The following is a 15324-nucleotide window of genomic DNA, read 5'->3' as shown; positions in this document are numbered from 1 at the left end:
CCGGCCGCCCTCCGAGCAAAGGTCTTCTTCCTTACATCTGCCCCGGATGCACCCTGTGTCGGTGTAAGGCCGTTTCCCCGTCCCGCACCGCCCCCCGCCCGGCGCTCAGCAGGCGTCATGCTGCTCCTTTACAAAAGAGCCTTTATTAGTTGTGCTGCTCACCAGGATGCAGTCGTAGAAAACAATCAGAGCTTTGTCCAACGCGCCCGGGGCGGACGCCGCGGTGCAGCGCTGAGCGCGGGGCCGTGACCTGGAGCACCGCGAGGAGCACGCGGGTCCGGGAACGGCCCTGGGGTGGGGAGCGTTGGGTGCGTTAGACAATGAGAGGGAGAACGATCTGAGAGGAAAAGCAAGTTTATATACGTGGTTACGTCTGCAGCAGTCCTGGCTGCGCGGGGACGAGCGGTTCTGGAAGGAAAACGGCCGCGCGCAGGGCCGTGCCGAGCACATGGGGACGTCCGCCCGCCCCAGCGACCGCAGGAGAAGCTGTGGGGCCGCAGCCCCGCGCCTGCTGCTGCCGCGGGGCCGGGCCGTGCTGCGGGGCGGCTGCGTGTGAGAGCGGTGTGTGTGATCCAAGCGCTGCCTTGCTACAAAGCCACAGGAAGTGGGGAACGGGGAGGGAAGTGCAGCACGCGGGCACGAGCCCGAGCCGCGCCGGGACCCCTGAAGGAAGCAGGCGCTCAGAAGTGCTCAGCGTGTGGTGCTGGACCGGTGTCAAGGCTGCTCCGGCAGCCAGGTGCCTCCCACGGCACCAGCACATCCCAGATCTCTCTGGCAACACAGCACAGCTGGTGCGGGCTCCTCGGGCACGGCCGCCCACACTCACCCTCTCCGTGGGCAGCGTGCGCTCACTGCCCACCGATGGTGGCAAGTGCGGGAGGTGCGGAGCAGCAGCCAGCTCTGCGCGTTCCCTGCCCAGCTGGGATTTAGGCACTTGGGCTTTAAACCCGAGCTGGGGAGTGAGTGCCCACACTGCTCCCGCGATGGCAGTGCCGTGGGAAGTGGCTGTGAGGGGTCTGCAGTCCCAGCAGCAGGTCGGTGTGGAGGCAAAGCGGTCCTGGCTCCGCCACAGTGATCCGCTGCTTGGGAGGAAAGAATGGAGCAGCCTGCCTGCGTGCCATGAGGCTGCTCAGCTTCACCGTTACTCTGCTCATTGACAGGATGTGCTCGGTCCTTCCCTCCCGCATGCTGGGGTGCATTGCAGACCCTCTGCTGCCTTGGATCCCCTGCATCCCGCTGTCTGCAGGGACAGCCACTCAGCCTGGCGCGGGGAGCTGGGGCCTTGTGGGCTGGGCAAGCATTCTTGACACCAGGTCTGGGCTCACAGGGAACATCTGAGCGTTTCAGGTGTACAGCTGTTATCTTGGTTTTAGCACGCTCCAGCTGGGCTGGGTCCCCGATGCTCAGAGCTCTTTTCCAGGTCTGGGGTGTGGAAGGCACTCACGCAGCTGCGGCAGGAATGGTCTCCATGAGTGATATGACAGTGTAAGAAAAACAGTCCCGTGTTCCTAACATTTCTGTGTGCTAAAACTAAAATATAAAATACACCTTGTCCTAGCAGGCAGGGGGTTGGCGTCGGCTCTGCAGGGTAGTAAAGATGCAGTGTACACTTCCCCCAGGGCTCTGGGGCAAAGAGAGATCTCAGTGTGTGAATGATTTCGTGTTCAGCCATCCATCCGCAGCCTTCCCACGCTGCTGCCTGTCCTACTCACTGTCGCTCTTGTCCACCAGCACTGCGTCAGACTCCTCTGTGATCTCCAGCAGCGTGTGCATCTCAGGGCTCTCCCCACGCAGCAGATCTGAGTTTTCTCCCTCCTCTCCACCCACCTCCACCAGCTCCGTGGCTTTTACTTCCACCTCACCCTCTCTAATTTTCTTGACGTGGAAAGTGAAGGGTGGCACTTTGTAGACAGCTGTCTTGGATCTGGCATAGATGGTATGGTCAGGGGTAAACGACTTCCTCAGCTTGTCTCGAGAGGTCTTCATCTTCTCTCTCCTTTCATTAGTCACAATCTTGGTGCCCAGCTTGTTCATCCTCTTCTCCAAGTTGTGGCGGGTCTTCTCCAGGTTGTGGCGGGTCTTCTCCAGGTTTTCCTTGGTCTTCAGCTTTGTCTTCTCCATTTTTTCCTTTGAGAATGCCTTCTTAAAGTCATCCACTCTCTTCATGCCGCTCCTTTTGATGCGCTCTGCCCGTGACTCCTCAATAATTTCTTCGATCTCCACCTCCTCATCAGAGGAGAGCTGGATGTGATCTTCCTCTGCATGGTCCTCTCCTGCTGGCACCTCCTCACCTTCACCTTCCTTCTCTTGCTTTTCACCCTCCTTCAGGGACTTGCTGATGCTCAGTTTGGATGGGAGCTTCACTTCATCCTGCAAGACACAGAGCGGAGCCAGTGAGACACACACCCACCTCGGCAGCCCGACTCAGCACTGCTGCTGAGCAGAAGCACAGTGACAGCTCAGTGGAATGAGCCCAGCAGTCTCAGGTCTAGGTTTGTCCTCTCCATCAGCACTCCTAATAAATTACACTGCTCTGTCCCACTGCATCTTACAGCTTTGCTGCATTTCAGCTCACATTTGTGAGCTCTGCACTCTCTGGGCTGGTCCCAAACCTGCTGATCGCTGTGCAGAGGAGCTGGAGGAGGCTGCAACTTTGCTGTAGGAACCCAAACTCTGGGCTCCTGCCACACAACTCGTTCACGTACTTACACCTGTTGCAGAGCCCTGGTTGCGTGGCTGTGACCCCATGGGGCAGTTGGGAGAGGACAGGAGCTGTGTGTGCACAGTGGGCACGCAGGCTTGGCTGCACCCAGTGCTGACAGCTGGCACTGGCAGTGCTCAATTTCCCAAGTGTTGTTTTCACAGGGCTGTGCAGGCATTCAGCTGGGCCGGGCTGTGAGCTGCAAGCTGACCTGATGCTGCCTCAGCTGCTCAGTGGGCACCGGCACTGTGATCCTGCTGGAGCTCCCTGTCAGGCAGCAGCGACTTGCCCCACCAGCCACACTCTATCCCCTGAGCCCTCCCTGACCTCTGGGGCCTCCCACCACCTCCCAGTACCCAGTACTGAGTCCAGTCTTTCCCAAGCCCTGCACACAGCCTTTCCCAGGCCCTGTGGGAAACACTGTGAGGCTGGGACATCTCCTGGGGCACAACATGTGGGTGTTTTTGCCATTTAACCACTCTGTTTTTTCGAGCCTGCATCTGATGGAGGCTGAAACAGATCCTGATGCACACAGCGGGGCTACACTGCCTCTCCTCAGGACTGAAGGCAAATTCATTCAGCTCCTCCACTGCCCTGGGTCAGCCAAATCTGTGATCTTTGTGGCAGAGGACAGGCATGTGCACAGGAGGGGCACTGGAGCCAAGAGAGGGGCACAGGTCTGGGGTGGGATTGGTTTTCATCCTAGCAGCACATAGCGTGCGTCCCTGCTGCAATGAATCACCACTGTGTTCCCAGGACGGGCTGGAAATAGCCCATCACTGTATAAAGCACCACAGCTGTGGAGCTGCAGCACACAGCTCTGAAATTTATGCCCAAGTTGTTTTAACCTATGGAGCCAGGAGGGAGAGGCACAGAGTGCTGTGATGAGCACAGCCAGAGAAGCAGCAGGAGCTACACGCAGCCCTGCAATGGGAGCACACACAGAGCACAGTGCACTGGGCTGGGGCTCGGAGAAGGCCATGGGAAAGAAGGACCCGCAGGTGCTACTGCCAGCCCTGGGGACAGGAGCTTCAGAAGGAAAGGGCTGGGGTCCAAGAACAACGTTGGCTGTAGATGCGGCATCGCTCTGCCTGCAGGCTAACGAGCAGTGCAGATGTCAAGAGCCAGGACATCCCAGTGTCACACAGCTGCTGGGGACAGGGCCTGAAGAGCCACGCTGGCCCCACATATGTTTCTGTGCAGGTTTTCTTGGGTGGCTGGGCATGTTCTGATGTCTTCTGTGATGCTGGGAAGGACTGCATGTTTGCCACCTGTGCACCACTGCTGCTCTGACACGATGTGACAGATGGCTTTGGTGGTTTTCTCATTGCTCCCCAAGCACAGGACAGCACCGCTCCTTGCACAAGCAGACCTCCTGGAACTGAGAGGGAATCTGAAGAAAATGGTGTAAACAACGGAAAATCACTTCCACAGAACACCTGGCTGAGCAATATCACCAGGGCTGCCGGGGCTGCAGCGTGGCTCTGCCAGACCAAGGGTCTCACTCCCAGATTCTGTCAAACAGAAACCTGCAAGGGGCAGCGCTGCGTCTCTGCATCACTGCTCAGGCCTCAGATAAATTCTGCAGAGGAAGGTGAAGCAGTCCACACATGTTCTCTGCATTTCATAGCCCCTTCAGGAGAGAACAATGCTCACGCTCTCAGGAGGGCTGGGAAAGCCCAGAGCCAACGTCCCCCACGAGGACAGTGGGACCACATTCTGCACAACACCTGCGGGAGTAATCCCTGCGACCCATGGAGACCCTCCTGCGCCAAGAACATCGGGAACTGCAGCACTTCCTTCCCCCACCTCAACACAATGAGACAGAACAAAGGCATCCCCGCTCCCCTGGCACCAGCGCTGGAAATGGCCACATCCTGCAAACCTAGATCCTTATCAGGCCCTGGTTAACTCCCAGGCATACATGTACGAAAAGAAATGCCAGTTCAAGAGCTCCGTATCTGTCCGGAGGTGACTGCCTTCCCTCTTGTTATAACTGCATTTTCCAACATAGTGGGCTGGGCTGCACCAGCAGCATTCACACAATCTGTAATGCCTTCATGGCACGGAGGTGTCCACCCCACCAAGTCCTCAGAGCTAATTCCCCCAAAGCACCCTCATTCTCAGGCTGCCAGCCCTCAGCCCCAGCCCAGATGCTCCCCTGACTCTTCCTCCATCTGTACATCTGTAGATAACCCCCTGGAGAACAGCCGGTGTGCTTCCAGCACGGTTTGATTTGGGTCACTTTTCTGACTTAAAGCCCATCCGCACCACACAGCACTCCTGCTGATGCAGCAGGCTCGAGCTGAGTGCAAACAGCCCTGACCACCCCAATGCGATGAGCAAGCAGCTCTGAGCATCCCAGGCACTGCCCACTGCCCCCTCCGACACACAGTCCCCACGCAACGAGTGTGGTCCCTACAAATGCACCTGCAGCAAGGGACAGCGGGGCCTCGCCAGAACAATCCCGAACCATCCCAGCTTTGGAGGCAGCTGCTGTGCAAATTCCTGCTCAGGGCACAGCTCTGTGCTGTGTACGCTTTGCTCCGCTCGTGACTCATCCAGATGAGGCGTATTTGTAACAGCAGGCATTCTAAGCACTCTATTTTTACTGGGAAAACACTGACCCTTGTGGTGGGAGAGTCTGAAATCCTGGCTCTTGGCATCCCCACACGTTGGGGTGTTCAAACACTCCCTCCCCATCAGCAGATGCAAATCAGCTCTGTTCTCTGTGCTCAAATACAGCTGGCACAAAGACAAGATTTCTCAGATTTTTATCTCAACAGAAGAAAAATTCTCCCTGCTCTGTACACAGAGTGCAGATCCATGCAGCACGGGCAGGCAGTGTCAGTGTGTGCTGAGCCAGGCCATCAGCTTCTTCCCAGCCGAGGTCACAGAATGGTTCAGCTCCAGCCCCTGCTGGATCGTCCTGCATTCCTCCAGGGAGCAGCACTTGGGGACAATCCCTGCTCGGAGCTGATGGGATCCAGGAGAGGTACCCAGGAGCTGAACTGCCCCATTCTCCTTCTGCTTCAGCATCACTCTGCTGCTCCATCTGGGGCAGAGCAGCGCCTGCTTTGCTGCACTAAGGGAGCTTTTATCTGGCTGCGTTTCCAAGCTGAGTTCCCTCGCAGTGAGTCACCCCGTCAGCCCCTTTATGGCCATACACACACTGGCTGTTGCTACAACACAAGTAAATACTTCCCTTGTCACGGACGGGGCCACTGAGGCACAGAGCCAAGCTGCATTCCCAGCCCAGCACAGCTCTGCAGGGATTGCAGAATCGCCAACAGATAAGAGGAACACTCCCAAAACTTGAGAGGGGCTCCTAGGTTGCTGTTGAATAGAGGATCTCATTATCAGCACATAAAACAGAGTCCCGGGACTCTCACCACTCTGATCTCCAGTTTGAAGGTTTAATGGAGCTTTTTTTTTCACACTCGCATGCAACTCACACCTGCAGTTCATTCTGCTCGGTTATTTTGGCACAGTTGTAACGGCACAAACAGTTGAGTTTGGTTGACATGCAGCCATACCATGCACAACATGAGCACTCACATCCCCAGCTTCTCCTCTGACCGATAACGGCCGGCGTTGGCCAGGTCCAATCTCAGTGTATGTGTGTGCCACACCACCCCTCTGCCTGCCCAGGGCACTCTGCAGCCGAGGGAACTGGGGCAGGAATGCCAAGCACCCTGGCAGCAGGCGGCTTGCCAGGGCAGAGCAAGCCCTGCAGCAGGAACAGTCCTGTGCTCCTGCACACCGTCTCGGCCTGCTGGTCTCTGGGGATGCTGAACCTGAGTCCCTGTCATGGCAAGGAGGATTCAGCTGCTCCTGTGTAGCAGCAACACGCCTGACGAGCACCCACGGCCTCAGAGAGGCTGAGTTCACCTTTGCCCAGCTCCTTCTGGGCCTTTTTACTGGAAAAAACAGCCATAAAGCACAGTGTTTCCAACAGAGCAGCCCTGCACACGCGGGTGGGAGTCTGTCTGTGGGCACCTGGAGCTTCAGACGTCTCCAGCAGCCCCAGGGCAGGGCTCTGTGCTGTGACCTGCAGCCCATATGGCTCGAGAGAAGGGGCACACAAAGCTGCCAAAGTCACTGCTGCTTCCAGCGAGCAGAGCCCGGCACCAAATGGAGGCAGGGGCTGCTATGTCATGAGGGAGGTTTAGTTTTATATCATGCAGCTTGTGCTATTTAAAACAATAACTCCAAATCATTTCACATACACCTATAAACTCAACTTTACAGCAAGTCTGAGGAGGTAGGTACTGTCTGGACTGCATTTCAGAGGGAGAAACTGAGGCTCAAAGCACTGCAGGGTTTGCCCAGTCAGAGTGGGACTCACAGAGCCCTCTGCACCGGCTGCAGCCCTTCGTGCGAGCCAAAGAGCAGTGCCTCCCTCCCTGCTCACAGAGGCAGCATAAGACAAGTCCTCTAATGCCTGCAAGAGAATTAGAGCTCCTCACCACCATTACAACCCTGGCAGCAGCAAGCAGCAAGCAGTGAGTCAACAAGCAGAGGCTCTCCTGCCAGCTGGAAGCACCAGCCCTGCAGGGCTAAACGCTTGCAGCAGCCGCAAGCGGGCAGAGAACACAAAGGCACTACAATCATCAGCTCTCAGTTTCAGAAGAGGTTCAAAACAATCTTCAGGGATCCCCCTCCCGGGGCCCTACGGCTGCCGCCTCCTCTCATGTCTTCAGAATTGGGCCACGGCACTTTGGGCAGCGCGGGCGCTGGGAACTGCTCCTGGAGACGGCTCAGAGCTCCGTGGAGGACTCAAGGGGCACTCTCTGCTTCTTCTCAGGCTGAGGTGAGGAAAACGGCATTTCAATGGCCGGCAGAATGAAGTGCAATGAAAAAGCTTACCTGGTCCCCACCGGCCAACCTGATCAGGAATGCTGACGACAAGCATCATCCAGGTTAGTAGAACAGGCAGAAAGAAAAGGCACGGTGGTATGATTTAGTAAAGGGAGAAGCGAGGTAGCAAATTCTGACAGCAAAGACGATCTGCAAAGATTTAGGGGAGGGGAGAATATCTTCCTCCATTCCCAGCACGACCCCTCCTGAGACTGAACGCTGCCGCAGGGCCGGACCCTCCATACTGGACATCAGTTATGCTGGAGATACCTCTGTTTTGTTCTCGTGTAGATGAAAGCAGAATTTGCTTCTATGTGTAAGAAAACGAAAAGACAAAGATTTTAAGTCTATGTTTGCTAACAGATACGTGAGCTGCAAAGATCAAACAAGCAGAACTCCGTCCATCCAAGGCACCAACAGTGCCCTGAACAACGCAGCAGCTCAGACACCTACACCAGCAACCCAGCAAATACCTCACCCCCAACATCAAAGCTTCTTTCTCTTGCTAAATGTATCCTGAGGACGTAGGGGGCCGTTCAGAAGCCCAAGGAGCAGCTGACACACATAATTAACCCTTCCACATTCACAGCCATGGGTTTGACTCTCCTTTTCTAAAGGTTGGGCAGATTTTTCTTTCCAACAGTGTCATGTGAGCTTCAGAAAGTGAATTATCTTCTTCCTTGGCAAGAAGATAATTGAACCCACAGTCAGAAGTTACCAGAAGCTGCTGCAGAAACAAAGGAAAAGAGCTAAGATATGAGTGAAAAAGCCAGGTGTTGAAGGGATGAACTAGCTCCTTCCCAAGCAGTATCTCCCTGAATAGTAGAAATCACTTTACCCTCTGAAATTGTGTCCTGTACAATCTTTTTGGCATCCTTTTCTAGCAAGCACATCTACTTATTCTGTCTCCTGGAAATTATCTCTTAAAAGGACAAATATTCTTCATTAGCTGCTGAGAACGAGCAGCTCGGTACGGCCACTGGACTTAGTTCAAACCTGATGGTGAAGGGATGGGGAGGAACAGTGCAGGACGTCCTAGCTGAGGAGGCTGTGTGGAAAAAGGCTCTGCCCAACAATGACTCAGATCTCAGGTCTGCAGGAGGCGGCCAAATAAATAGAAAAGTCTTTTTTTTTTCCTTTCCTTTTTTTCCGCTGACAGAAGGAAAAGGTTCGATCCCATTATCAGTCTGTTTGCACAAGTGCTCCTCCCGGATAAACCTGCCCCAGCTGATTAGTAACTCCATAGGTATTTCTGAACAGCAAACCAATGAAGGTGGAGTTTGCATTACAGATGATATGCAGATAGATCAGTGCTGACGCTGACATTTACATTTTTAAGTAAAAGGTACAGACTAAACATCCTGAGACTTTTTATTCTAAATATTTTATTTTCCCTCACTGACATTGAGCATCTTTGTCTCTGGTCTGTGTCTTTATCTTGCAGCTGGACAGTGCTGGATAAAATCTTGCAGAGACAAGAGGACCACATTTTCCCAGACAGGAGAAACGAGGGCTAAGCCTGCTCCCTAACAGCACATCACTGTACATCAGAGAGAGGAAATTGGCCCTTTGCTCTGAGACAGTTTGTTGCTGCACAGCTCGGTATGGAACTGCAGTGCTGAGAGGATTTCAGCAAACAAGCAGTCCTGACACTGCCTGCTTATAAATAATATCTGAGCAATTAAATATTAAAGCAGTTGTTATGAGCTGCAACAGAGAAAGCCATTCTCCAGAGCTGTCTTTTGGCAGAAAGAGTGACAATCTGTGCTGAGGAAAAGCCTGGAGATGAGCTGTTAACATTCAGAAATTCTTCTGAGGCACAGTCTCACACAAAATATTATTTTCAGATTTGTGTAATTCAGAAATATGCAGAAAATAGAAAGGAACCTTTGCATACTGAGATGTCAGTGTGGTGCCCCTCACAACAGAGGGAGAACACGTCTGAACTCAGGGCTGCAGCCCAAAGGAAATGACTCAAACATTATCTCCCTCCTTCCCATAGGATGGCACTTTTCCACCCCTCCAAGAGCAGCAGAACAGAAGCGAAGATGCCACAGCACTTTTTCTCTGCACCTGGAGCACTGCACTCAGGTGTGGGCTGCAGCACGAGGGGCGTGGGGCTGCTGGAGCAGGCTGGGGAGGGCACAGGGATGCTCAGGGCTGCTCATTCTGCCTTCTGACTCCACCACTGCAGTGCGTGGGCTTGAAATTTGTCCCTCCTCCCCAGGATCTTGCTGCTCCCATCCGTATAAGGCCTACTGGAGGCACAAAAGCCAAACTGTGCTATTTATACCTCTGCTAGCAGCCCTACCTACCCTGCTCATTGTACAGCCCATGTGCATTTTCTGCCCCGGCCCTTTCCCAGAGCAATTCCACTTTGTGCACGGCTGTGGGCAACTGCAGAGTTCACCAAAGAGCAGTGAAGCCCTGGAGGAGTTTCTGACCCTGCAAAACCATCACAAACATCTTTCCCTAATAAATGAAGCTGCCCATCATGAGGCAGACTGTCTCTAGAGTCTCCAAATAAGGGACCGGCACGTTTTAGAAACACCCGATACGTGTGCTGAGCGCTGCAGGCGTTGCAGTGTCTGCCTGCAGGAAAAACAGCTCGTTGGCATTTGAAGGAATAAATGTAATTGTCAAAAAAAAACATTTGGAGGAAATATCCCATGCTTACATAATGCTGACACGTGCTGCTCGTCAGATGAATGGGGCACTCTGTCTGCTCCGAGAGCTCTGCTGTTACCTAACCACGAACTGCAGTAAACAGCCCGACTTCTGCTATCTGTAAACAGCAGCTCTGGGATGAGGTCACTCTGTTTTGTTTTATTAGCAATGCTCCAACTCAGTTCGATGCTGCTGTCCCGATTTCTCAGTAAGAGGGGAGGCCAGGACCGAGGGCAGAGAAGCAGCACTGAGGAGCTGTGCGCGCAGCCATCCGACATCCCGCCTTCCAGGAAGGAAGGTCCTGTTAAAACAGCAGCGAACTGCTCTTCAGAACAACGTCACCTTTTATCTCAGCAGACTCATTTTCAGAACCAATCTGTGCAGTCATTTGGAGGTTTGTTTTGGTTTTTTTTCCAAATGCTTTCTCAAGGATCGATCCAGTTCCCCAGGTGAAGTCAGAAGGAAAAATAACCTAAGATCTATCACCCGTAACTGCTGATTTTTCCTTAACACCTTTCAATTCTTTGTAACACAGAATCGTGCAATATTAAATGTGTGCAGAGCGTGGCTGCTTTTCTGTTCAGCCCTTGCTTACAAACAGCCATCGCTGTTTCACGTACTATTTTGTGCCTCTTAAATGAGTGTATCTCTGTTACCAAAGACACTGATAAGTCTTTGCATTTTTATCCATGGCAACTGGAAATGCAGTTACACAGGAAAGTTAATCACAGCTTTACAAAGGCAGCTTTTCCTGAGCTCAGAAGCAATCATAATCTCATTCACCATGACAGAATCAATTAAATCGACACGAGAGAACCTCGTTTAGACCCCGGTGGGTGGCAGGTCTTAGGAAGCGGAGCACCCAATGAGATGGCAGCAGTAGTGTGGCTGTTTGTTCTTATGGTAAGACACAGTTTGGAAAAAACAGTGTAATTTCCACATGTAAACCCCCACAGTGCAGTGCGTTGCCGAGTTCTGGTTTAATACATTACAAATATTTGTTGCTTATTAAGACTGAGACCCCGGAGGATATTGGTAAATCCAGGAGGCATCAGCAGGGCAGCTCTCAACAAACAGCAGTGATTGATAGGAGGAAAGCAGCAGGACATCATCCCCCATTGGGTAAATACCTCTGCAACGAACACACAGAAACTACCACTTCCATCTGAATAGAGTTTAATTATTTAACTGCATTAGCATTATCTGTTTTGCATAATCCCAGCAGCAAATCCACGTCATGGACTGCCCAGAATTACGGCTGTGATAAAACACACAAACACATCAAGGCACTGAACTGTACCCTGGTGCTTTGGACGTCTGCGGTGCAGTTCCCAGAGTCAGAATGTCAGAAATGCCATCTTTGTAATAACAGCAAAACGCAAATTCAGTACATGCTTTTCCTCTCAGGGAAAACTCCCAACCCAACAGCACAACTTCCCAAATTCTCCAGAATGTTTAACTTCTACAGAATAGGCTTCCACCTCAAAGGGACACTCCTACACGCAGCAGTCGATTTTTTCTTACCCCATCCCCTCAGCAGCCCACAAAATGACAAGCTGCAAATAGCTCGGATGCTTCCGAAGTTCCCAGCAGCTCACCAACTTCCTACCTATTTCCATAACCCACACAAAATGCTTTGTTAAAACAATTTCCTTTGCTCTTCTCATTTTGCACCATTTGTTGCCTCTGCAGTACCTCCAGGGCTGTTTTATTTTTCCATGGATGGGTCCGTCCTCCTCAAAAAGCCTCACACACAGTGTGCAATAAATAGAGGTATAAAACTGGTTAGATTGCCTGTATGGTCTGAGTATGCTCAAGTATTTCAGTCTTTCATGCATGATAAAAGTACAAATGCTTATGCTCTGAATCAGAGTTGCAGAGGCCTCAGCTCCTGCCAGGTTCCTGAGCTCATTACCATCAGATCTCCCTTCAGATACTGCACTAAGAATTGTTGCCCGTTTTTTTCTGGTTCTCTTCTCTGTCTGTGATCAGCAGTAGACATTTCTCTGTTTGTCCCTGACACTGTTATCAGCCTCGAGGCTTCTAACTGAATCATGAACTATTTCACTCACTTTCCTTCCGTGGCCCAACACAGCAGTTTGCTCTGATAGGGAGGACTGACTCCAGACAGGAACAGAGAGAAAAACATTTTCCTATTTCTTCTCTTCTTTATGATTAAAAGAAAAATCCACCCCTTAACACAAGCTATGAACATCAAGCAAACCAAAGCTGTTACTGTAATCAGACGATTAGAAGACTCAGGGTGTGCAGGTCACAGTAAAAAGGATGTGGAAATACATACAGGCACAAAGGCAGCCCTGAGCATTTTTGTGCTCAAGACCTGTTTGGTGTTTTCCCTGCTGTCTGCCTGTCCCTCCGGTGTGATTAACCCCGATGCCGGGGGTACTGTGCCTTGTGAGATGCATGTCCCACACAGGAAGCGTTATCGCTGTCCGTGTGGCAACACACGTGGGCTCCGACTACAAAAGAAATTAGTGGTAGATTTACCATAACCCCTCCCAGAGCCCAAAGCATTCCTGTCCCCTTTTTAGTTAAGCAGGAAATCTGGTTATTGGGATACTTCAAGGCCATTGCTCAGGGCTATTCCTGCTGTCTTCACTAAAACTCTTGTTAAAAAAGTGGCAGTTCTATCTTAGAACATACACACGACATTAAAACGTGAATGAGAGCTACTCCAGACCCACGTCCATGTGGAACACCAGCCAGGCAGGGGAGCTTGGGGGAGGAATGGACCATGCAGTACGTCAGAACCAGCAGGAACAGGAACACCCACCAACGGGACATGTGGAACTCTGCTCCTTACCTGGTAGATCATGACTTTGAAATTTCTGCGTTTCAGGAGCTCTGCTTCGTTGGCCTCCAGCTTCTTTATCTGCCCAGCTTGCTTCTCCAGGTTCTGCCTCACGGTCTTCACGTTCACGCTCACCTTGCGCACTTTTTCCAGCATCTTGTTCACGGTGTTACTGGTAGTGGTGTGAGCTTTTGTCAGCTTGGTTAACTCTCCTTGGATGCTGACCACCGCACTATCCATCTCTTGCTGTCTCTCCTCCAGCTGTGTTTGGGTCAGCTGGATCTGATCCACTGCTCCGATGATCTTGTCCAGAAGGGTCAGCACCATCACACCATTGATCTGGTCTGACTTGATGGGCTCCTCGGGCACTTGCTCCTCAGAGGCCTCAGAAGCGGTTGGTGGTTCGATAATTTGCAAAGTAGTATCCTCCATGATCGCTGGGGAGTCCTGGCTAGCAGAGCCCAGGCGAACTGTCACTGCTGGGAGAGAGCAGGGAAAGCTGAACCCGAGCCTCAGCTAAACTCTGTGCTGGGAGACACGCCAGAAATGGAGAGCACAGTGTGTGGATGTCTGTGCTGAAATTCAAATGGCACAGCTCTGCAAAGCTGTCCAGTGAAACTGCCCTGCAAAATTTTCCAGGCTTGCAGGTCATTGGCTGACTCCACCTCAGCTATATAAAAGGAGCCTGCTGCCAAATGCCTGATGACCCACCCTCTTTGAAATGATTAAAATAGTTGGAGGGCTGGCGATGGCTTTGCATGCAAACACAGGCACAGCTCAGCAAGGAATGCAAAGCTCTGAAACTCCAACAGCCTCTCCTTCACCATAAGTCTAAAGGCATTATGAGCAATGAGAGGAAAAAACAAAAACATTGAGCAAACGGCTCAGGAAGCTGCTGGAAAGAAGCACTACAGCTGTATACATTAAAGGAAGGCTGCTCTAAACCATCGCACACGTTCAAGTTCAGCTGGAAAATTCAGATCTTTTGCCAACTGTTGGCATTTTTTCCAGTACTCTGAGAGCTTCATTTTCAATACTTTAAAAAAATGGCTGTAATTCACATTGAGTAGTTGCAGCAAATAACTTCTGGATCACAAAAACACATGCTTCCATGTGTGTGAATGCACTCAATGTGAACAGTGTGCGCCACAACTCTATGCAGCATTTTACACAAAAGGAGTAAGTATAATTCATTCCTGAAGTGAAGCTGTTGGCCACTCCTACCTAAAAGCAGCCATCTCTGCTCTGCAGTGCCCTCCTCACCAACAAATCCCATCACTAGGCTTCGGTGCAGGACATGCTTCCATGTATGCCATGCAAAAATGTACTTCTAAGGAATACTCAAATACTCTGTGCTACACAGGGCGTCACTGGTAAAACAAGCAAACAAACAAACCACCTGATTATTTCACAAATTAATAGAGTGCATAATGCTTTGAAAAATAAGGGGAGAAGATCATCCCTGTTTTGCTAACTTATAACCTCACTGATGGCACAAGGCAAGTCATAGAGTCTTACAGTGTTGGGCTGTGATACCACCCAACGCCCTACAACATTTGGTTTATCCAGGCTCATACCTCAATCCAGTGCTGGGAGAAATTCTTAATTCCTAGCATACAAGCTGGGGAACCCACTACATGCAAACAGATGTATAAGAACATTGTTTAATGAGGACTACTTGCTGCAGTTAGCACTTTCTGTGCCCCCGTGTTCTCTGCCACGTGACAGCTTGCTTTTTAATGGTGTTTACCCACAGCACACCATTGATCTGGATTTGGTTTCAGCAAGTTGTGTTGTGCAGCTTCCACTATAGGCATTATGTCACGCATTAAAAATAGCTAGCTTTTCTACACCCTGTTTTTTTCCTGGAGGGACCTTTTTCCTGAGCATTTATTTCCAGTGTTTGGAGCTGATGAGTCAGTTCCATGCAAAAAACGCTTGCTCCTGCCAGACAGCAACGAAGCTCTGCAGTTGTTTGTCACTGGGGAGATCTCTTCCGAGTGGATTCCCACAGCTATCTTCTGTGAAATTTGTGTTCAGGCCAGGACACAGACCAGTGCTTTCTTTCTAGTTCCCTCTGTGACTTTATTGCAATCTCTGTGCTTTATGTTCCCCATTTGGGAACAACAGCAACAACATCAGGCTGAATACACAGATCTACATAGAGCAACATAGACCAACAGAACGGGATTTTGGTTTTAGTCTTGGTACTCAGTAGAACACAGTAAGTGTCACATTCTGGGCTCTCTGCACACACAGCAGTCACGCCCCGAGCTAAAATGCA

At 51.5% G+C, this 15324-nt stretch overlaps 2 protein-coding genes across 2 annotated transcripts in view; one reads left to right on the top strand and one right to left on the bottom strand.

The window, feature by feature from the left end:
- Nucleotides 1–15324, top strand: part of TUBG1 (tubulin gamma 1) — a 195331-nt gene that overhangs the window by 121681 nt on the left and 58326 nt on the right. The window lies entirely within an intron of this gene.
- Nucleotides 1249–14135, bottom strand: CAVIN1 (caveolae associated protein 1). Its single transcript, XM_065749164.1, has 2 exons — nt 13053–14135; nt 1249–2370 (listed from the first exon to the last, which is right to left on the bottom strand). Exons 1-2 carry the CDS (start codon nt 13470–13472, stop codon nt 1705–1707), a joined length of 1086 nt encoding a protein of 361 aa, XP_065605236.1. The 5' UTR covers nt 13473–14135; the 3' UTR covers nt 1249–1704.

The sequence above is a fragment of the Cyrtonyx montezumae genome, unplaced genomic scaffold (assembly GCF_038088225.1).
Source record: "Cyrtonyx montezumae isolate F1298 unplaced genomic scaffold, pur_monq_1.0 scaffold_58, whole genome shotgun sequence".
Taxonomy (NCBI): domain Eukaryota; kingdom Metazoa; phylum Chordata; class Aves; order Galliformes; family Odontophoridae; genus Cyrtonyx; species Cyrtonyx montezumae.
Note: the sequence above shows the minus strand (reverse complement) of the source record. Positions and strands in the feature narration are given on the sequence as shown.

Excerpts from the sequence above, each read along its gene's own strand:
- CAVIN1 (XM_065749164.1), bottom strand. The coding sequence starts at position 13,472 with ATGGAGGATACTACTTTGCAAATTATCGAACCACCAACCGCTTCTGAG. Across the intron at positions 2,371-13,052 it reads TCAAAGTCATGATCTACCAG|GATGAAGTGAAGCTCCCATC; the intron begins GTAAGGAGCAGA and ends TGTGTCTTGCAG.